General features: G+C 54.3%; 1 protein-coding gene across 4 annotated transcripts in view; it reads left to right on the top strand.

Annotated features, from left to right (window-relative positions):
* The window catches only part of LOC110499571 (AT-rich interaction domain 4B), a 175,863-nt gene that overhangs the window by 34,077 nt on the left and 120,556 nt on the right, over positions 1-21,230 (top strand). For all 4 annotated transcript variants that reach the window (XM_090211960.1, XM_090211963.1, XM_090211961.1 and 1 more), the window contains exons 6-7: positions 11-90; positions 16,553-16,644. In XM_090211960.1, the coding sequence (XP_090068086.1) occupies positions 11-90; positions 16,553-16,644 (172 nt within the window). The remainder of the gene's footprint in view (positions 1-10; positions 91-16,552; positions 16,645-21,230) is intronic.

The following is a 21,230-nucleotide window of genomic DNA, read 5'->3' as shown; positions in this document are numbered from 1 at the left end:
CTCCCCACAGTGTTTGATGATGGTGATGAGAAGACACTGAGGCGTTCCTCTCTCTGCCTGAAAGGAGCACGTCACTTTGCAGAGAGCGAGGTAAGTCTCAGTTGGACCCTCTCTCTACCACAGTTTACAGGACATCGTCCCAAATGGCACCCTATTCCCTATTCTAGTGCACTACGTTTGACCAGAACCCTATAAGGGGATAGTGCACTAAGCCCTTGTCAAAAGTAGTGCACTATATAGGGAATAGGGTGCCATTCGGGAAACACTCACCTAACATGTCTGTCTATTATTATAAATGAACCAGTCACCTAACCTGTCTGTCTAGTGTTATAAATGAACCAGTCACCTAACCTCTCAGCTCTAACCTGTCCCCCAGCTCTCTCTAACCTGTCCCCCAGCTCTCTCTAACCTGTCCCCCAGCTCTCTCTAACCTGTCCCCCAGCTCTCTCTAACCTGTCCCCCAGCTCTCTCTAACCTGTCCCCCAGCTCTCTCTAACCTGTCCCCCAGCTCTCTCTAACCTGTCCCCCAGCTCTCTCTAACCTGTCCCCCAGCTCTCTCTAACCTGTCCCCCAGCTCTCTCTAACCTGTCTCCCAGCTCTCTCTAACCTGTCTCCCAGCTCTCTCTAACCTGTCTCCCAGCTCTCTCTAACCTGTCTCCCAGCTCTCTCTAACCTGTCTCCCAGCTCTCTCTAACCTGTCTCCCAGCTCTCTCTAACCTGTCTCCCAGCTCTCTCTAACCTGTTTCCCAGCTCTCTCTAACCTGTCCCCCCAGCTCTAACCTACCTGTCCCCCAGCTCTCTCTAACCTGTCCCCCAGCTCTCTCTAACCTGTCCCCAGATCTAACCTGTCCCCAGATCTAAACTGTCCCCCAGCTCTAACCTGTCCCCCCAGCTCTCTCTAACCTGTCCCCCCAGCTCTCTCTAACCTGTCCCCCCAGCTCTCTCTAACCTGTCCCCCAGCTCTCTCTAACCTGTCCCCCAGCTCTCTCTAACCTGTCCCCCAGCTCTCTCTAACCTGTCCCCCAGCTCTCTCTAACCTGTCCCCCAGCTCTCTCTAACCTGTCCCCCAGCTCTCTCTAACCTGTCCCCCAGCTCTCTCTAACCTGTCCCCCAGCTCTCTCTAACCTGTCCCCCAGCTCTCTCTAACCTGTCTCCCAGCTCTCTCTAACCTGTCTCCCAGCTCTCTCTAACCTGTCTCCCAGCTCTCTCTAACCTGTCTCCCAGCTCTCTCTAACCTGTCTCCCAGCTCTCTCTAACCTGTCTCCCAGCTCTCTCTAACCTGTCTCCCAGCTCTCTCTAACCTGTCTCCCAGCTCTCTCTAACCTGTCTCCCTCTCTCTCTAACCTGTCCCACAGCTCTCTCTAACCTGTCCCACAGCTCTCTCTAACCTGTCTCACAGCTCTCTCTAACCTGTCTCACAGCTCTCTCTAACCTGTCCCCCAGATCTAAACTGGCCCTCAGCTCTAACCTGTCCCTCAGCTCTAACCTGTCCCCCAGCTCTAACCTGTCCCCCCAGCTCTAACCTGTCCCCCCAGCTCTAACCTGTCCCCCCAGCTCTAACCTGTCCCCCCAGCTCTAACCTGTACCCCAGCTCTCTCTAACCTGTACCCCAGCTCTCTCTAACCTGTCCCCCAGCTCTCTCTAACCTGTCCCCCAGCTCTCTCTAACCTGTCCCCCAGCTCTCTCTAACCTGTCTCCCAGCTCTCTCTAACCTGTCCCCCCAGCTCTAACCTGTCCCCCCAGCTCTATCTAACCTGTCCCCCCAGCTCTCTCTAACCTGTCCCCCAGCTCTCTCTAACCTGTCCCCCAGCTCTCTCTAACCTGTCCCCCAGCTCTCTCTAACCTGTCCCCCAGCTCTCTCTAACCTGTCCCCCAGCTCTCTCTAACCTGTCCCCAGCTCTCTCTAACCTGTCTCCCAGCTCTCTCTAACCTGTCTCCCAGCTCTCTCTAACCTGTCTCCCAGCTCTCTCTAACCTGTCTCCCAGCTCTCTCTAACCTGTCTCCCAGCTCTCTCTAACCTTTCTCCCAGCTCTCGCTAACCTGTCTCCCAGCTCTCTAACCTGTCTCCCAGCTCTCTCTAACTCCCAGCTCTCTCTAACTCCCAGCTCTCTCTAACCTGTCTCCCAGCTCTCTCTAACCTGTCTCCCAGCTCTCTCTAACCTGTCTCCCAGCTCTCTCTAACCTGTCTCCCAGCTCTCTCTAACCTGTCTCCCAGCTCTCTCTAACCTGTCTCCCAGCTCTCTCTAACCTGTCTCCCAGCTCTCTCTAACCTGTCTCCCAGCTCTCTCTAACCTGTCCCCCAGCTCTCTCTAACCTGTCCCCCAGCTCTCTCTAACCTGTCCCCCAGCTCTCTCTAACCTGTCCCCCAGCTCTCTCTAACCTGTCCCCCAGCTCTCTCTAACCTGTCCCCCAGCTCTCTCTAACCTGTCCCCCAGCTCTCTCTAACCTGTCCCCCAGCTCTCTCTAACCTGTCTCCCAGCTCTAAGCTGTCTCCCAGCTCTTTCTAACCTGTCCCCCAGCTCTCTCTAACCTGTCCCCCAGCTCTCTCTAACCTGTCCCCAGCTCTCTCTAACCTGTACCCCAGCTTTCTATAACCTGTACCCCAGCTCTAACTAACCTGTCCCCCAGCTCTCTCTAATCTGTCCCCCCAGCTCTCTCTAACCTGTCCCCCAGCTCTCTCTAACCTGTCCCCCAGCTCTCTCTAACCTGTCCCCCAGCTCTCTCTAACCTGTCCCCCAGCTCTAACTAACCTGTCCCCCAGCTCTAACTAACCTGTCCCCCAGCTCTCTCTAACCTGTCCCCCCAGCTCTCTCTAACCTGTCCTCCCAGCTCTCTCTAACCTGTCCCCCCAGCTCTAACCTGTCCCCCAGCTCTAACCTGTCCCCCCAGCTCTAACTAACCTTTCCCCCCCAGCTCTAACTAACCTGTCCCCAAGCTCTCTCTAACCTGTCCCCCAGCTCTCTCTATCCCCCAGCTCTCTCTAACCTGTCCCCCAGCTCTCTCTAACCTGTCCCCCAGCTCTAACTAACCGTCCGCCAGCTCTCTCTAACCGTCCCCCAGCTCTCTCTAACCGTCCCCCAGCACTCTCTAACCGTCCCCCAGCTCTCTCTAACCTGTCCCCCAGCTCTCTCTAACCTGTCCCCTAGCTCTAACCTGTCCCCCAGCTCTAACCTGTCCCCCAGCTCTAACCTGTCCCCCAGCTCTAACCTGTCCCCAAGCTCTCTCTAACCTGTCCCCAAGCTCTCTCTATCCCCCAGCTCTGTCTATCCCCCAGCTCTCTCTAACCTGTCCCCCAGCTCTCTCTAACCTGTCCCCCAGCTCTAACCTGTCCCCCAGCTCTCTCCAACCTGTCCCCCAGCTCTCTCTAACCTGTCCCCCAGCTCTAACCTGTCTCCCAGCTCTAACTTGTCCCCCAACCTTAACCTGTCCCCCAGCTCTAACCTGTCCCACAGCTCTAACCTGTCCCACAGCTCTAACCTGTCCCCCAGCTCTCTCTAACCTGTCTCCCAGCTCTAACTTGTCCCCCAACCTTAACCTGTCCCCCAGCTCTAACCTGTCCCCCAGCTCTAACCTGTCCCACAGCTCTAACCTGTCCCACAGCTCTAACTAACCTGTCCCCCAGCTCTCTCTAACCTGTCCCCCAGCTCTCTCTAACCTGTCCCCCAGCTCTCTCTAACCTGTCCCCCAGCTCTCTCTAACCTGTCCCCCAGCTCTCTCCAACCTGTCCCCCAGCTCTCTCTAACCTGCCCCCCTGCTCTCTCTAACCTGTCCACCAGCTCTCTCTAACCTGTCCCCCAGCTCTCTCTAACCTGTCCCCCAGCTCTCTCTAACCTGTCCCCCAGCTCTCTCCAACCTGTCCCCCAGCTCTCTCCAACCTGTCCCCCAGCTCTCTCTAACCTGTCCCCCAGCTCTCTCTAACCTGTCCCACAGCTCTCTCTAACCTGTCCCACAGCTCTCTCTAACCTGTCCCACAGATCTCTCTAACCTGTCCCACAGCTCCCTCTAACCTGTCCCACAGCTCTCTCTAACCTGTCCCCCCAGCTCTCTCTAACCTGTCCCCCAGCTCTCTCTAACCTGTCTCCCAGCTCTAACTTGTCCCCCAGCTCTAACCTGTCCCCCAGCTCTCTCTAACCTGTCCCCCAGCTCTCTCTAACCTGTCCCCTAGCTCTCTCTAACCTGTCCCACAGCTCTAACCTGTCCCACAGCTCTAACCTGTCCCCCAGCTCTCTCTAACCTGTCCCCTAACCTGTCCCCCAGCTCTCTCTAACCTGTCCCCCAGCTCTAACCTGTCTCCCAGCTCTCTCTAACCTGTCCCCCAGCTCTCTCTAACCTGTCCCCCAGCTCTAACCTGTCCCCCAGCTCTAACCTGTCCCCCAGCTCTCTCTAACCTGTCTCCCAGCTCTAAGCTGTCTCCCATCTCTTTCTAACCTGTCCCCCAGCTCTCTCTAACCTGTCCCCCAGCTCTCTCTAACCTGTCCCCCAGCTCTCTCTAACCTGTACCCCAACTCTCTCTAACCTGTACCCCAGCTTTCTATAACCTGTACCCCAGCTCTCTATAACCTGTCCCACAGCTCTCTCTAACCTGTCCCCCAGCTCTCTCTAACCTGTCGCTCTCTCTAACCTGTCCCCCAGCTCTCTCTAACCTGTCCCCCAGCTCTCTCTAACCTGTCCCCCAGCTCTCTCTAACCTGTCTCCCAGCCCTCTCTAACCTGTCCCCCATCTCTCTCTAACCTGTCCCCCATCTCTCTCTAACCTGTCTCCCAGCTCTCTCTAACCTGTCTCCCAGCTCTCTCTAACCTGTCTCCCAGCTCTCTCTAACCTGTCTCCCAGCTCTCTCTAACCTGTCTCCCAGCTCTCTCTAACCTGTCTCCCAGCTCTCTCTAACCTGTCCCCCAACCTTAACCTGTCCCCCAGCTCTAACCTGTCACACAGCTCTAACCTGTCCCACAGCTCTAACCTGTCCCACAGCTCTAACTTGTCCCATAGCTCTCTCTAACCTCTCCCACAGCTAACCTGTCCTCCAGCTCTAACCTGTCCCCCAGCTCTAACCTGTCCCCCAGCTCTCTCTAACCTGTCTCCCAGCTCTAACTTGTCCCCCAACCTTAACCTGTCCCCCAGTTCTAACCTGTCCCACAGCTCTAACCTGTCCCACAGCTCTAACCTTTCCCACAGCTCTAACCTTTCCCACAGCTCTAACCTGTCCCACAGCTCTAACCTGTCCCACAGCTCTCTCTAACTTGTCCCACAGCTCTCTCTAACCTCTCCCACAGCTAACCTGTCCTCCAGCTCTAACCTGTCCCCCAGCTCTAACCTGTCCCCCAGCTCTCTCTAACCTGTCTCCCATCTCTAACTTGTCCCCCAACCTTAACCTGTCCCCCAGCTCTAACCTGTCCCACAGCTCTAACCTGTCCCCCAGCTCTAACCTGTCCCACAGCTCTAACCTGTCCCCCAGCTCTCTCTAACCTGTCCCCCAGCTCTCTCTAACCTGTCCCCCAGCTCTCTCTAACCTGTCCCCTAACCTGTCCCCCAGCTCTCTCTAACCAGTCCCCCAGCTCTAACCTGTCTCCCAGCTCTCTCTAAACCTGTCCCCCAGCTCTCTCTAACCTGTCCCCCAGCTCTATCTAACCTGTCTCCCAGCCCTCTCTAACCTGTCCCCCATCTCTCTCTAACCTGTCCCCCATCTCTCTCTAACCTGTCCCCCAGCTCTCTCTAACCTGTCTCCCAGCTCTCTCTAACCTGTCTCCCAGCTCTCTCTAACCTGTCCCCCAGCTCTCTCTAACCTGTCCCCTAGCTCTCTCTAACCTGTCTCCCAGCTCTCTCTAACCTGTCCCCCAGCTCTCTCTAACCTGTCCCCCAGCTCTCTCTAACCTGTCCCCCAACCTTAACCTGTCCCCCAACCTTAACCTGTCCCCCAGCTCTAACCTGTCACACAGCTCTAACCTGTCCCACAGCTCTAACTTGTCCCATAGCTCTCTCTAACCTCTCCCACAGCTAACCTGTCCTCCAGCTCTATCCTGTCCCCCAGCTCTAACCTGTCCCCCAGCTCTCTCTAACCTGTCTCCCAGCTCTAACTTGTCCCCCAACCTTAACCTGTCCCCCAACCTTAACCTGTCCCCCAACCTTAACCTGTCCCCCAGTTCTAACCTGTCCCACAGCTCTAACCTGTCCCACAGCTCTCTCTAACTTGTCCCACAGCTCTCTCTAACCTCTCCCACAGCTAACCTGTCCTCCAGCTCTAACCTGTCCCCCAGCTCTAACCTGTCTCCCAGCTCTCTCTAACCTGTCTCCCAGCTCTCTCTAACCTGTCCCCCAGCTCTCTCTAACCTGTCCCCCAGCTCTCTCTAACCTGTCCCCCAACCTTAACCTGTCCCCCAGCTCTAACCTGTCCCCCAGCTCTAACCTGTCCCCCAGCTCTAACCTGTCTCCCAGCTCTCTCTAACCAGTCCCCCAGCTCTAACCTGTCTCCCAGCTCTCTCTAACCTGTCCCCCAGCTCTCTCTAACCTGTCCCCCAGCTCTCTCTAACCTGTCCCCCAGCTCTCTCTAACCTGTCCCCCAGCTCTAACCTGTCCCCCAGCTCTCTCTAACCTGTCCCCCAGCTCTCTCTAACCTGTCCCCCAGCTCTCTCCAACCTGTCCCCCAGCTCTCTCCAACCTGTCCCCCAGCTCTCTCCAACCTGTCCCCCAGCTCTCTCTAACCTGTCCCCCAGCTCTCTCTAACCTGTCCCCCAGCTCTCTCTAACCTGTCCCCCAGCTCTCTCTAACCTGTCCCACAGCTCTCTCTAACCTGTCCCACAGCTCTCTCTAACCTGTCCCACAGATCTCTCTAACCTGTCCCACAGCTCCCTCTAACCTGTCCCACAGCTCTCTCTAACCTGTCCCCCCAGCTCTCTCTAACCTGTCTCCCAGCTCTAACTTGTCCCCCAACCTTAACCTGTCCCCCAGCTCTCTCTAACCTGTCCCCCAGCTCTCTCTAACCTGTCCCCCAGCTCTCTCTAACCTGTCCCCTAGCTCTCTCTAACCTGTCCCCCAGCTCTCTCTAACCTGTCCCCAAGCTCTCTCTAACCTGTCCCCCAGCTCTCTCTAACCTGTCCCCCAGCTCTCTCTAACCTGTCCCCCAGCTCTCTCTAACCTGTCCCCCAGCTCTAACCTGTCCCCCAGCTCTCTCTAACCTGTCTCCCAGCTCTAACCTGTCCCCCAGCTCTCTCTAACCTGTCCCCCAGCTCTACATAACCTGTCCCCCAGCTCTCTCTAACCTGTCCCCCAGCTCTCTCTAACCTGTCCCCTAGCTCTCTCTAACCTGTCTCCCAGCTCTCTCTAACCTGTCCCCCAGCTCTCTCTAACCTGTCTCCCAGCTCTAACCTGTCCCCCAACCTTAACCTGTCCCCCAGCTCTAACCTGTCACACCTCTAACCTGTCCCACAGCTCTAACCTGTCCCACAGCTCTAACTTGTCCCATAGCTATCTCTAACCTCTCCCACAGCTAACCTGTCCTCCAGCTCTAACCTGTCCCCCAGCTCTAACCTGTCCCCCAGCTCTCTCTAACCTGTCTACCAGCTCTAACTTGTCCCCCAGTTCTAACCTGTCCCACAGCTCTAACCTTTCCCACAGCTCTAACCTGTCCCACAGCTCTCTCTAACTTGTCCCACAGCTCTCGCTAACCTGTCCTCCAGCTCTAACCTGTCCCCCAGCTCTAACCTGTCCCCCAGCTCTAACCTGTCCCACAGCTCTAACCTGTCCCACAGCTCTAACCTGTCCCACAGCTCTAACTTGTCCCCCAGCTCTCTCTAACCTGTCCCCTAACCTGTCCCCCAGCTCTCTCTAACCTGTCCCCCAGCTCTAACCTGTCTCCCAGCTCTCTCTAACCTGTCCCCAGCTCTCTCTAACCTGTCCCCCAGCTCTCTCTAACCTGTCCCCCAGCTCTCTCTAACCTGTCCCCCAGCTCTAACCTGTCCCCCAGCTCTAACCTGTCCCCCAGCTCTAACCTGTCCCCCAGCTCTAACCTGTCCCCCAGCTCTAACCTGTCCCCCAGCTCTCTCTAACCTGTCTCCCAGCTCTAAGCTGTCTCCCATCTCTTTCTAACCTGTCCCCCAGCTCTCTCTAACCTGTCCCCCAGCTCTCTCTAACCTGTACCCCAGCTCTCTCTAACCTGTACCCCAGCTTTCTATAACCTGTACCCCAGCTCTCTATAACCTGTCCCACAGCTCTCTCTAACCTGTCCCCCAGCTCTCTCTAACCTGTCCCCCAGCTCTCTCTAACCTGTCCCCCAGCTCTCTCTAACCTGTCCCCCAGCTCTCTCTAACCTGTCCCCCAGCTCTCTCTAACCTGTCCCCCAGCTCTCTCTAACCTGTCTCCCAGCCCTCTCTAACCTGTCCCCCATCTCTCTCTAACCTGTCCCCCATCTCTCTCTAACCTGTCTCCCAGCTCTCTCTAACCTGTCTCCCAGCTCTCTCTAACCTGTCTCCCAGCTCTCTCTAACCTGTCTCCCAGCTCTCTCTAACCTGTCTCCCAGCTCTCTCTAACCTGTCCCCCAGCTCTCTCTAACCTGTCCCCCAACCTTAACCTGTCCCCCAGCTCTAACCTGTCCCACAGCTCTAACCTGTCCCACAGCTCTAACCTGTCCCACAGCTCTAACTTGTCCCATAGCTCTCTCTAACCTCTCCCACAGCTAACCTGTCCTCCAGCTCTAACCTGTCCCCCAACCTTAACCTGTCCCCCAGTTCTAACCTGTCCCACAGCTCTAACCTGTCCCACAGCTCTAACCTTTCCCACAGCTCTAACCTTTCCCACAGCTCTAACCTGTCCCACAGCTCTCTCTAACTTGTCCCACAGCTCTAACCTGTCCCCCAGCTCTCTCTAACCTGTCCCCCAGCTCTCTCTAACCTGTCCCGTAACCTGTCCCCCAGCTCTCTCTAACCAGTCCCCCAACCTTAACCTGTCCCCCAGTTCTAACCTGTCCCACAGCTCTAACCTGTCCCACAGCTCTAACCTTTCCCACAGCTCTAACCTTTCCCACAGCTCTAACCTGTCCCACAGCTCTCTCTAACCTGTCCCCCAGCTCTCTCTAACCTGTCTCCCAGCTCTCTCTAACCTGTCCCCTAGCTCTCTCTAACCTGTCCCCCAGCTCTCTCTAACCTGTCCCCAAGCTCTCTCTAACCTGTCCCCCAGCTCTCTCTAACCTGTCCCCCAGCTCTCTCTAACCTGTCCCCCAGCTCTCTCTAACCTGTCCCCCAGCTCTCTCTAACCTGTCCCCCAGCTCTCTCTAACCTGTCCCCCAGCTCTCTCTAACCTGTCTCCCAGCTCTCTCTAACCTGTCCCCCAGCTCTAACCTGTCCCACAGCTCTAACCTGTCCCCCAGCTCTAACCTGTCCCCCAGCTCTCTCTAACCTGTCTCCCAGCTCTAACCTGTCCCCCAGCTCTCTATAACCTGTCCCCCAGCTCTACATAACCTGTCCCCCAGCTCTCTCTAACCTGTCCCCCAGCTCTCTCTAACCTGTCCCCTAGCTCTCTCTAACCTGTCTCCCAGCTCTCTCTAACCTGTCCCCCAGCTCTCTCTAACCTGTCTCCCAGCTCTAACCTGTCCCCCAACCTTAACCTGTCCCCCAGCTCTAACCTGTCACACCTCTAACCTGTCCCACAGCTCTAACCTGTCCCACAGCTCTAACTTGTCCCATAGCTATCTCTAACCTCTCCCACAGCTAACCTGTCCTCCAGCTCTAACCTGTCCCCCAGCTCTAACCTGTCCCCCAGCTCTCTCTAACCTGTCTACCAGCTCTAACCTGTCCCCCAGTTCTAACCTGTCCCCCAGTTCTAACCTGTCCCACAGCTCTAACCTTTCCCACAGCTCTAACCTTTCCCACAGCTCTAACCTGTCCCACAGCTCTCTCTAACTTGTCCCACAGCTCTCGCTAACCTGTCCTCCAGCTCTAACCTGTCCTCCAGCTCTAACCTGTCCCCCAGCTCTAACCTGTCCCACAGCTCTAACCTGTCCCACAGCTCTAACCTGTCCCACAGCTCTAACCTGTCCCCCAGCTCTCTCTAACCTGTCCCCCAGCTCTCTCTAACCTGTCCCCCAGCTCTAACCTGTCTCCCAGCTCTCTCTAACCTGTCCCCAGCTCTCTCTAACCTGTCCCCCAGCTCTCTCTAACCTGTCCCCCAGCTCTCTCTAACCTGTCCCCCAGCTCTAACCTGTCCCCCAGCTCTAACCTGTCCCCCAGCTCTCTCTAACCTGTCTCCCAGCTCTAAGCTGTCTCCCATCTCTTTCTAACCTGTCCCCCAGCTCTCTCTAACCTGTCCCCCAGCTCTCTCTAACCTGTCCCCCAGCTCTCTCTAACCTGTACCCCAGCTCTCTCTAACCTGTACCCCAGCTTTCTATAACCTGTACCCCAGCTCTCTCTAACCTGTCCCCCAGCTCTCTCTAACCTGTTCCCCAGCTCTCTCTAACCTGTCCCCCAGCTCTCTCTAACCTGTCCCCCAGCTCTCTCTAACCTGTCCCCCAGCTCTCTCTAACCTGTCTCCCAGCCCTCTCTAACCTGTCCCCCATCTCTCTCTAACCTGTCCCCCATCTCTCTCTAACCTGTCTCCCAGCTCTCTCTAACCTGTCTCCCAGCTCTCTCTAACCTGTCTCCCAGCTCTCTCTAACCTGTCTCCCAGCTCTCTCTAACCTGTCTCCCAGCTCTCTCTAACCTGTCTCCCAGCTCTCTCTAACCTGTCCCCCAGCTCTCTCTAACCTGTCCCCCAACCTTAACCTGTCCCCCAGCTCTAACCTGTCACACAGCTCTAACCTGTCCCACAGCTCTAACCTGTCCCACAGCTCTAACTTGTCCCATAGCTCTCTCTAACCTGTCTCCCAGCTCTCTCTAACCTGTCTCCCAGCTCTCTCTAACCTGTCCCCCAGCTCTCTCTAACCTGTCCCCCAACCTTAACCTGTCCCCCAGCTCTAACCTGTCCCACAGCTCTAACCTGTCCCACAGCTCTAACCTGTCCCACAGCTCTAACTTGTCCCATAGCTCTCTCTAACCTCTCCCACAGCTAACCTGTCCTCCAGCTCTAACCTGTCCCCCAACCTTAACCTGTCCCCCAGTTCTAACCTGTCCCACAGCTCTAACCTGTCCCACAGCTCTAACCTTTCCCACAGCTCTAACCTTTCCCACAGCTCTAACCTGTCCCACAGCTCTCTCTAACTTGTCCCACAGCTCTAACCTGTCCCCCAGCTCTCTCTAACCTGTCCCCCAGCTCTCTCTAACCTGTCCCCTAACCTGTCCCCCAGCTCTCTCTAACCAGTCCCCCAACCTTAACCTGTCCCCCAGTTCTAACCTGTCCCACAGCTCTAACCTGTCCCACAGCTCTAACCTTTCCCACAGCTCTAACCTTTCCCACAGCTCTAACCTGTCCCACAGCTCTCTCTAACCTGTCCCCCAGCTCTCTCTAACCCGTCTCCCAGCTCTCTCTAACCTGTCCCCTAGCTCTCTCTAACCTGTCCCCCAGCTCTCTCTAACCTGTCCCCAAGCTCTCTCTAACCTGTCCCCCAGCTCTCTCTAACCTGTCCCCCAGCTCTCTCTAACCTGTCCCCCAGCTCTCTCTAACCTGTCCCCCAGCTCTCTCTAACCTGTCCCCCAGCTCTCTCTAACCTGTCCCCCAGCTCTAACCTGTCTCCCAGCTCTCTCTAACCTGTCCCCCAGCTCTAACCTGTCCCACAGCTCTAACCTGTCCCCCAGCTCTAACCTGTCCCCCAGCTCTCTCTAACCTGTCTCCCAGCTCTAACCTGTCCCCCAGCTCTCTCTAACCTGTCCCCCAGCTCTACATAACCTGTCCCCCAGCTCTCTCTAACCTGTCCCCCAGCTCTCTCTAACCTGTCCCCTAGCTCTCTCTAACCTGTCTCCCAGCTCTCTCTAACCTGTCCCCCAGCTCTCTCTAACCTGTCTCCCAGCTCTAACCTGTCCCCCAACCTTAACCTGTCCCCCAGCTCTAACCTGTCACACCTCTAACCTGTCCCACAGCTCTAACCTGTCCCACAGCTCTAACTTGTCCCATAGCTATCTCTAACCTCTCCCACAGCTAACCTGTCCTCCAGCTCTAACCTGTCCCCCAGCTCTAACCTGTCCCCCAGCTCTCTCTAACCTGTCTACCAGCTCTAACTTGTCCCCCAGTTCTAACCTGTCCCCCAGTTCTAACCTGTCCCACAGCTCTAACCTTTCCCACAGCTCTAACCTTTCCCACAGCTCTAACCTGTCCCACAGCTCTCTCTAACTTGTCCCACAGCTCTCGCTAACCTGTCCTCCAGCTCTAACCTGTCCTCCAGCTCTAACCTGTCCCCCAGCTCTAACCTGTCCCACAGCTCTAACCTGTCCCACAGCTCTAACCTGTCCCACAGCTCTAACCTGTCCCCCAGCTCTCTCTAACCTGTCCCCTAACCTGTCCCCCAGCTCTCTCTAACCTGTCCCCCAGCTCTAACCTGTCTCCCAGCTCTCTCTAACCTGTCCCCAGCTCTCTCTAACCTGTCCCCCAGCTCTCTCTAACCTGTCCCCCAGCTCTCTCTAACCTGTCCCCCAGCTCTAACCTGTCCCCCAGCTCTAACCTGTCCCCCAGCTCTCTCTAACCTGTCTCCCAGCTCTAAGCTGTCTCCCATCTCTTTCTAACCTGTCCCCCAGCTCTCTCTAACCTGTCCCCCAGCTCTCTCTAACCTGTCCCCCAGCTCTCTCTAACCTGTACCCCAGCTCTCTCTAACCTGTACCCCAGCTTTCTATAACCTGTACCCCAGCTCTCTCTAACCTGTCCCCCAGCTCTCTCTAACCTGTCCCCCAGCTCTCTCTAACCTGTCCCCCAGCTCTCTCTAACCTGTCCCCCAGCTCTCTCTAACCTGTCCCCCAGCTCTCTCTAACCTGTCTCCCAGCCCTCTCTAACCTGTCCCCCATCTCTCTCTAACCTGTCCCCCATCTCTCTCTAACCTGTCTCCCAGCTCTCTCTAACCTGTCTCCCAGCTCTCTCTAACCTGTCTCCCAGCTCTCTCTAACCTGTCTCCCAGCTCTCTCTAACCTGTCTCCCAGCTCTCTCTAACCTGTCTCCCAGCTCTCTCTAACCTGTCCCCCAGCTCTCTCTAACCTGTCCCCCAACCTTAACCTGTCCCCCAGCTCTAACCTGTCACACAGCTCTAACCTGTCCCACAGCTCTAACCTGTCCCACAGCTCTAACTTGTCCCATAGCTCTCTCTAACCTCTCCCACAGCTAACCTGTCCTCCAGCTCTAACCTGTCCCCCAACCTTAACCTGTCCCCCAGTTCTAACCTGTCCCCCAGTTCTAACCTGTCCCACAGCTCTAACCTGTCCCACAGCTCTAACCTTTCCCACAGCTCTAACCTTTCCCACAGCTCTAACCTGTCCCACAGCTCTCTCTAACTTGTCCCACAGCTCTAACCTGTCCCCCAGCTCTCTCTAACCTGTCCCCCAGCTCTCTCTAACCTGTCCCCTAACCTGTCCCCCAGCTCTCTCTAACCAGTCCCCCAGCTCTAACCTGTCTCCCAGCTCTCTCTAACCTGTCTCCCAGCTCTCTCTAACCTGTCTCCCAGCTCTCTCTAACCTGTCTCCAAGCTCTCTCTAACCTGTCTCCCAGCTCTCTCTAACCTGTCCCCCAGCTCTCTCTAACCTGTCCCCCAGCTCTCTCTAACCTGTCCCCCAACCTTAACCTGTCCCCCAGCTCTAACCTGTCACACAGCTCTAACCTGTCCCACAGCTCTAACTTGTCCCATAGCTCTCTCTAACCTCTCCCACAGCTAACCTGTCCTCCAGCTCTAACCTGTCCCCCAGCTCTAACCTGTCTCCCAGCTCTCTCTAACCTGTCTCCCAGCTCTCTCTAACCTGTCTCCCAGCTCTCTCTAACCTGTCTCCCAGCTCTCTCTAACCTGTCTCCCAGCTCTCTCTAACCTGTCCCCCAGCTCTCTCTAACCTGTCCCCCAGCTCTCTCTAACCTGTCCCCCAACCTTAACCTGTCCCCCAGCTCTAACCTGTCACACAGCTCTAACCTGTCCCACAGCTCTAACCTGTCCCACAGCTCTAACTTGTCCCATAGCTCTCTCTAACCTGTCTCCCAGCTCTCTCTAACCTGTCTCCCAGCTCTCTCTAACCTGTCCCCCAGCTCTCTCTAACCTGTCCCCCAACCTTAACCTGTCCCCCAGCTCTAACCTGTCCCACAGCTCTAACCTGTCCCACAGCTCTAACCTGTCCCACAGCTCTAACTTGTCCCATAGCTCTCTCTAACCTCTCCCACAGCTAACCTGTCCTCCAGCTCTAACCTGTCCCCCAACCTTAACCTGTCCCCCAGTTCTAACCTGTCCCACAGCTCTAACCTGTCCCACAGCTCTAACCTTTCCCACAGCTCTAACCTTTCCCACAGCTCTAACCTGTCCCACAGCTCTCTCTAACTTGTCCCACAGCTCTAACCTGTCCCCCAGCTCTCTCTAACCTGTCCCCCAGCTCTCTCTAACCTGTCCCCTAACCTGTCCCCCAGCTCTCTCTAACCAGTCCCCCAACCTTAACCTGTCCCCCAGTTCTAACCTGTCCCACAGCTCTAACCTGTCCCACAGCTCTAACCTTTCCCACAGCTCTAACCTTTCCCACAGCTCTAACCTGTCCCACAGCTCTAACCTGTCCCACAGCTCTCTCTAACTTGTCCCACAGCTCTCTCTAACCTCTCCCACAGCTAACCTGTCCTCCAGCTCTAACCTGTCCCCCAGCTCTAACCTGTCTCCCAGCTCTCTCTAACCTGTCTCCCAGCTCTCTCTAACCTGTCCCCCAGCTCTCTCTAACCTGTCCCCCAGCTCTCTCTAACCTGTCCCCCAACCTTAACCTGTCCCCCAGCTCTAACCTGTCCCCCAGCTCTAACCTGTCCCCCAGCTCTAACCTGTCCCCCAGCTCTCTCTAACCTGTCCCCCAGCTCTCTCTAACCTGTCCCCCAGCTCTCTCTAACCTGTCCCCTAACCTGTCCCCCAGCTCTCTCTAACCTGTCCCCCAGCTCTCTCTAACCTGTCCCCCAGCTCTCTCTAACCTGTCCCCCAGCTCTCTCTAACCTGTCCCCCAGCTCTCTCTAACCTGTCTCCCAGCTCTAAGCTGTCGCCCAGCTCTTTCTAACCTGTCCCCCAGCTCTCTCTAACCTGTCCCCCAGCTCTCTCTAACCTGTCCCCCAGCTCTCTCTAACCTGTACCCCAGCTTTCTATAACCTGTACCCCAGCTCTCTATAACCTGTCCCCCAGCTCTCTCTAACCTGTCCCCCTGTCCCCCAGCTCTCTCTAACCTGTCCCCCAGCTCTCTCTAACCTGTCCCCCATCTCTCTCTAACCTGTCCCCCATCTCTCTCTAACCTGTCTCCCAGCTCTCTCTAACCTGTCTCCCAGCTCTCTCTAACCTGTCTCCCAGCTCTCTCTAACCTGTCTCCCAGCTCTCTCTAACCTGTCTCCCAGCTCTCTCTAACCTGTCTCCCAGCTCTCTCTAACCTGTCTCCCAGCTCTCTCTAACCTGTCTCCCAGCTCTCTCTAACCTGTCTCCCAGCTCTCTCTAACCTGTCTCCCAGCTCTCTCTAACCTGTCTCCCAGCTCTCTCTAACCTGTCTCCCAGCTCTCTCTAACCTGTCTCCCAGCTCTCTCTAACCTGTCTCCCAGCTCTCTCTAACCTGTCCCCCAGCTCTCTCTAACCTGTCCCCCAGCTCTCTCTAACCTGTCCCCCAGCTCTCTCTAACCTGTCCCCCAGCTCTCTCTAACCTGTCCCCCAGCTCTCTCTAACCTGTCCCCCAGCTCTCTCTAACCTGTCCCACAGCTCTAACCTGTCCCACAGCTCTAACCTGTCCCACAGCTCTAACCTGTCCCACAGCTCTCTCTAACCTGTCCCCCAGCTATAACCTGTCCCACAGCTCTAACCTGTCCCCCAGCTCTCTCTAACCTGTCTCCCAGCTCTCTCTAACCTGTCTCCCAGCTCTCTCTAACCTGTCTCCCAGCTCTCTCTAACCTGTCCCCCAGCTCTCTCTAACCTGTCCCCTAGCTCTAACCTGTCCCCTAGCTCTAACCTGTCCCCCAGCTCTAACCTGTCCCCCAGCTCTAACCTGTCCCCAGCCCTAACCTGTCCCCTAGCTCTAACCTGTCACCTAGCTCTAACCTGTCCCCCAGCTCTCTCTAACCTGTCCCCCAGCTCTCTCTAACCTGTCCCCCAGCTCTCTCTAACCTGTCCCCCAGCTCTCTCTAACCTGTCCCCCAGCTCTCTCTAACCTGTCCCCCAGCTCTCTCTAACCTGTCCGCCAGCTCTCTCTAACCTGTCCCCCAGCTCTCTCTAACCTGTCCCCCAGCTCTCTCTAACCTGTCCCCCAGCTCTCTCTAACCTGTCTCCCAGCTCTCTCTAACCTGTCTCCCAGCTCTCTCTAACCTGTCTCCCAGCTCTCTCTAACCTGTCTCCCAGCTCTCTCTAACCTGTCTCCCAGCTCTCTCTAACCTGTCTCCCAGCTCTCTCTAACCTGTCTCCCAGCTCTAACCTGTCCCCCATCTCTAACCTGCTGTTTGCTGTTGGTCTCTGTTCCAGACACTAGATCGCCTCCCTCTCACCAACCCTGAGCACTTCGGCACTCCTGTCATCGGCAAGAAGGGGAACCGGGGACGCAGGTCCAATCCAGCGTGAGTATCTGGCCTCATGACCCACCTGCCTGTCTGTTGTAAACTGTTCACACTGGGCTGAGGATAGGGTTTTTTGTTGTTGTTGTTAGGTAGCGTCAGGTAGCGCCAGGTAGCATTATTGAGCACAAGTTGGCTGTATCTTCGGCATCCTATAGCCTTGTTGTTGTTGTTGTTGTTGTTGTTAGGTAGCGCCAGGTAGCATTATAGAGCTGGTTAGCTGTATCTTCGATATCCTATAGCTTGTTGTTGTTAGGTAGCGTCAGGTAGCATTAGGGAGCGCTAGTCTGCTGTATCTGCGGCATCCTATAGCTTGTTGTTGTTGTTAGGTAGCGCCAGGTAGCATTATTGAGCGCTAGTCGGCTGTATCTTTGGCATCCTATAGCTTGTTGTTGTTAGGTAGCGTCAGGTAGCATTAGGGAGCACTAGTCGGCTGTATCTTCGGCATCCTATAGCTTGTTGTTGTTAGGTAGCATTAGGGAGTGCTAGTCGGCTGTATCTTCGGCATCCTATAGCTAGTTCTCCATTTTCTTTTTAAATAGTGAGCCAACATGTTGTTATATTTCCATGACTGATCCGAACTCGTTTTCACTGCTCTCTGTCCTCTTTCTGCTGCAGACACACCATATAGTGATTCATCAAATCACAATAAAATTGCCGTATTGAATCGCAGTACATATATATAATGGTAAGAATCACAGTATGTATCGGCACCTAAGTATGGTGACTGTATCATGAGGTTCCCTGGCAATTCCCAGCCCTACTTAGTAATACCAGTGCTGGGCTAAATGTTACTTGGAAAATACTTGGATGAAGGAATGAGATGCCTGCAGACGGAATAGTTATACCCCGATCCTGGGAGGTAGACATTCCAGGGAATAGAGCCGGCTAGGGCTGGAATCTGGAGTTAATTGGGAATCCTTCTGGTTGGCTGGTGGCTAATCCTCAAAAATGGCTTTAGTTTTTTAGATACCCCTACCCGGGGTATAACAAAACACAACCATGTCTTTCCATATCTCTAAGGTCTCCCATATAGGGGGGGGGGGGGATTGTTGAGCTCAGGTAACCCAATATTGCAAGCTCTGATATTGCTAAAATGTGGAAATACAAGTAGTCAATTGTCTGCCCTACATAAACAAACAGCATTAGGATATCTTCATGTGTTGAGGAAATATAGACCTGTAAATACGTACAATAGGTTGAAATATCAACTATGAATTTTTATGGTGAATGTACACTTGAATATTGGTAGCTGTTCAATAGCTGATTAGATACTACTGCACTGTTGGAGCTAGGAACACAAAGCATTTCAAATTGCTCTTGTTCAGTGCTGTATGGTCCAATATGTCTGCCTGACTCAAACATCACCTTCTTCTGGCTCACTGCATTTGTGATGCACATTGGGATGTTCTGGTGCTCTTATCCTGTTCTGGTTGAGCTGACACATTGGGATGTTCTGGTGCTCTTATCCTGTTCTGGTTGAGCTGACACATTGTGATGTTCTGGTGCTCTTATCCTGTTCTGGTTGAGCTGACACATTGGGATGTGTTGGTGCTCTTATCCTGTTCTGGTTGAGCTGACACATTGGGATGTTCTGGTGCTCTTATCCTGTTCTGGTTGAGCTGACACATTGGGATGTTCTGGTGCTCTTATCCTGTTCTGGTTGAGCTGACACATTGCTTCTTCCAGACAATCATGTCCACCATCCTGTCTGTCTGCTCTGCTGTACATGTTCACTTGGTGACATTATGGTGTATGGGGAGGATGCTACCACACATGACGACAAGAATATAAGGCAGGTGTTCAGCAAGGGCGGTTCGTTGCTCCAGAGCCTTTCCGTTCACCTTCACACTCCTGGGCCAGACTACACTCAATCATATGACCCACTGAAGACATGGGTCTTCAGTAAAGACTTAAAGGTTGAGACCGAGTTTGCGTCTCTTACATGGGTAGGCAGACCGTTCCATAAAAATGGAGCTCTATAGGAGAAAGCCCTGCCTCCAGCTGTTTGCATAGAAATTCTAGGGACAATTAGGAGGCCTGCGTCTTGTGACCGTAGCGTACGTGTAGGTATGTACGGCAGGACCAAATCAGAGAGATAGGTAGGAGCAAGCCCATGTAATGCTTTGTAGGTTAGCAGTAAAACCTTGAAATCAGCCCTTGCTTTGACAGGAAGCCAGTGTAGGGAGGCTAGCACTGGAGTAATATGATCAAATTTTTTGGTTCTAGTCAGGATTCTAGCAGCCGTATTTAGCCGTGCTTTATCCAACCTGACAGCTCATAAGGCAGGTTGTCACTACAACGAACCAACAACCTGACAGCTCATAAGGCAGGTTGTCACTATAATGAACCAACAACCTGACAGCTCATAAGGCAGGTTGTCACTAGAACGAACCAACAACCTGACAGCTCATAAGGCAGGTTGTCACTAGAACGAACCAACAACCTGACAGCTCATAAGGCAGGTTGTCACTAGAACGAACCAACAACCTGACAGCTTCAAAGGCAGATTGTCACTAGAACGAACCAACAACCTGACAGCTCATAAGGCAGGTTGTCACTATAATGAACCAACAACCTGACAGCTCATAAGGCAGGTTGTCACTAGAACGAACCAACAACCTGACAGCTCATAAGGCAGGTTGTCACTACAACGAACCAACAACTTGACAGCTCATAAGGCAGTTTGTCACTACAACGAACCAACACCCTGACAGCTCATTAGGCAGGTTGTCACTATAACGAACCAACAACCTGACAGCTCATAAGGCAGGTTGTCACTATAATGAAGCAACAACCTGACAGCTCATAAGGCAGGTTGTCACTACAATGAACCAACAACCTGACTGCTCATAAGGCAACGAAGCTGGTGGTGACCAGGGCGGTTGTGTATGGTGACCAGGGCGGTTGTGTATGGTGACCAGGGCGGTTGTGTATGGTGACCAGGGTGGTTGTGCATGGTGACCAGGGTGGTGACCAGGGTGGTTGTGTATGGGGACCAGGGTGGTTGTGTATGGGGACCAGGGTGGTTGTGTATGGTGACCAGGGTGGTTGTGTATGGTGACCAGGGTGGTGACCAGGGCGGTTCTGTATGGTGACCAGGGTGGTTGTGTATGGTGACCAGGGTGGTGACCAGGGCGGTTCTGTATGGTGACCAGGGTGGTGACCAGGGTGGTGGCCAGGGTGGTTGTGTATGGTGACCAGGGTGGTTGTGTATGGTGACATGGGTGGTTGTGTATGGTGACCATGGCGGTGACCAGGGTGGTGGTGTATGGTGACCAGGGTGGTGACCTGGGTGATTGTGTATGGTGACCAGGGCGGTTGTGTATGGTGACCATGGCGATGACCAGGGCGGATGTGCAACTAAAGCCCAAGGATCACCTTCAGCTGTATGTGGCTGTGTACTGCTGCTATAATACGTCCCTGACAGCCAACACTTCATAGCCCTAGTCTATGAACTACACTCTAACTGACCTCTTGGTAACCTGAGGTCACCCTCACAGGTCCTGTGACTGGGCCTCACCCAGTCCATCTTCACAGACAACTACCCACAGTTAATATCGGCCAAATGATCATCCTACCTGACATCCCGACAGGAATATAAAGGAATATGTAGGATGTGACCTGCAGGTCTTATACGTTCAACATAAACTCCACCCACACGTCAATTAGGTGTTGAAAATATATAAATGCCAGTCTGTTTGTGACTTCCCTTTCAGACTATAGCTACTCCTAGAGTAGCTGACTGGGCCAGTCTGTTTGTGACTTCCCTTTCAGACTATAGCTACTCCTAGAGTAGCTGACTGGGCCAGTCTGTTTGACTTCCCTTTCAGACTATAGCTACTCCTAGAGTAGCTGACTGGGCCAGTCTGTTTGTGACTTCCCTTTCAGACTTTAGCTACTCCTAGAGTAGCTGACTGGGCCAGTCTGTTTGACTTCCCTTTCAGACTATAGCTACTCCTAGAGTAGCTGACTGGGCCAGTCTGTTTGTGACTTCCGTTTCAGACTTTAGCTACTCCTAGAGTAGCTGACTGGGCCAGTCTGTTTGTGACTTCCGTTTCAGACTTTAGCTACTCCTAGAGTAGCTGACTGGGCTAGTCTGTTTGTGACTTCCCTGTCAGACTATAGCTACTCCTAGAGTAGCTGACTGGGCCAGTCTGTTTGTGACTTCCGTTTCAGACTATAGCTACTCCTAGAGTAGCTGACTGGGCCAGTCTGTTTGTGACTTCCCTTTCAGACTATAGCTACTCATAGAGTAGCTGACTGGGCCAGTCTGTTTGTGACTTCCCTTTCAGACTATAGCTACTCCTAGAGTAGCTGACTGGGCCAGTCTGTTTGTGACTTCCGTTTCAGACTATAGCTACTCCTAGAGTAGCTGACTGGGCCAGTCTGTTTGTGACTTCCGTTTCAGACTATAGCTACTCCTAGAGTAGCTGACTGGGCCAGTCTGTTTGTGACTTCCCTTTCAGACTATAGCTACTCCTAGAGTAGCTGACTGGGCCAGTCTGTTTGTGACTTCCGTTTCAGACTTTAGCTACTCCTAGAGTAGCTGACTGGGCCAGTCTGTTTGTGACTTCCCTTTCAGACTA

Source organism: Oncorhynchus mykiss, chromosome 20 (assembly GCF_057628025.1).
Source record: "Oncorhynchus mykiss isolate SJ-2025 chromosome 20, ASM5762802v1, whole genome shotgun sequence".
NCBI lineage: Eukaryota > Metazoa > Chordata > Actinopteri > Salmoniformes > Salmonidae > Oncorhynchus > Oncorhynchus mykiss.
This window is presented reverse-complemented; position numbering and strand designations above follow the sequence as displayed.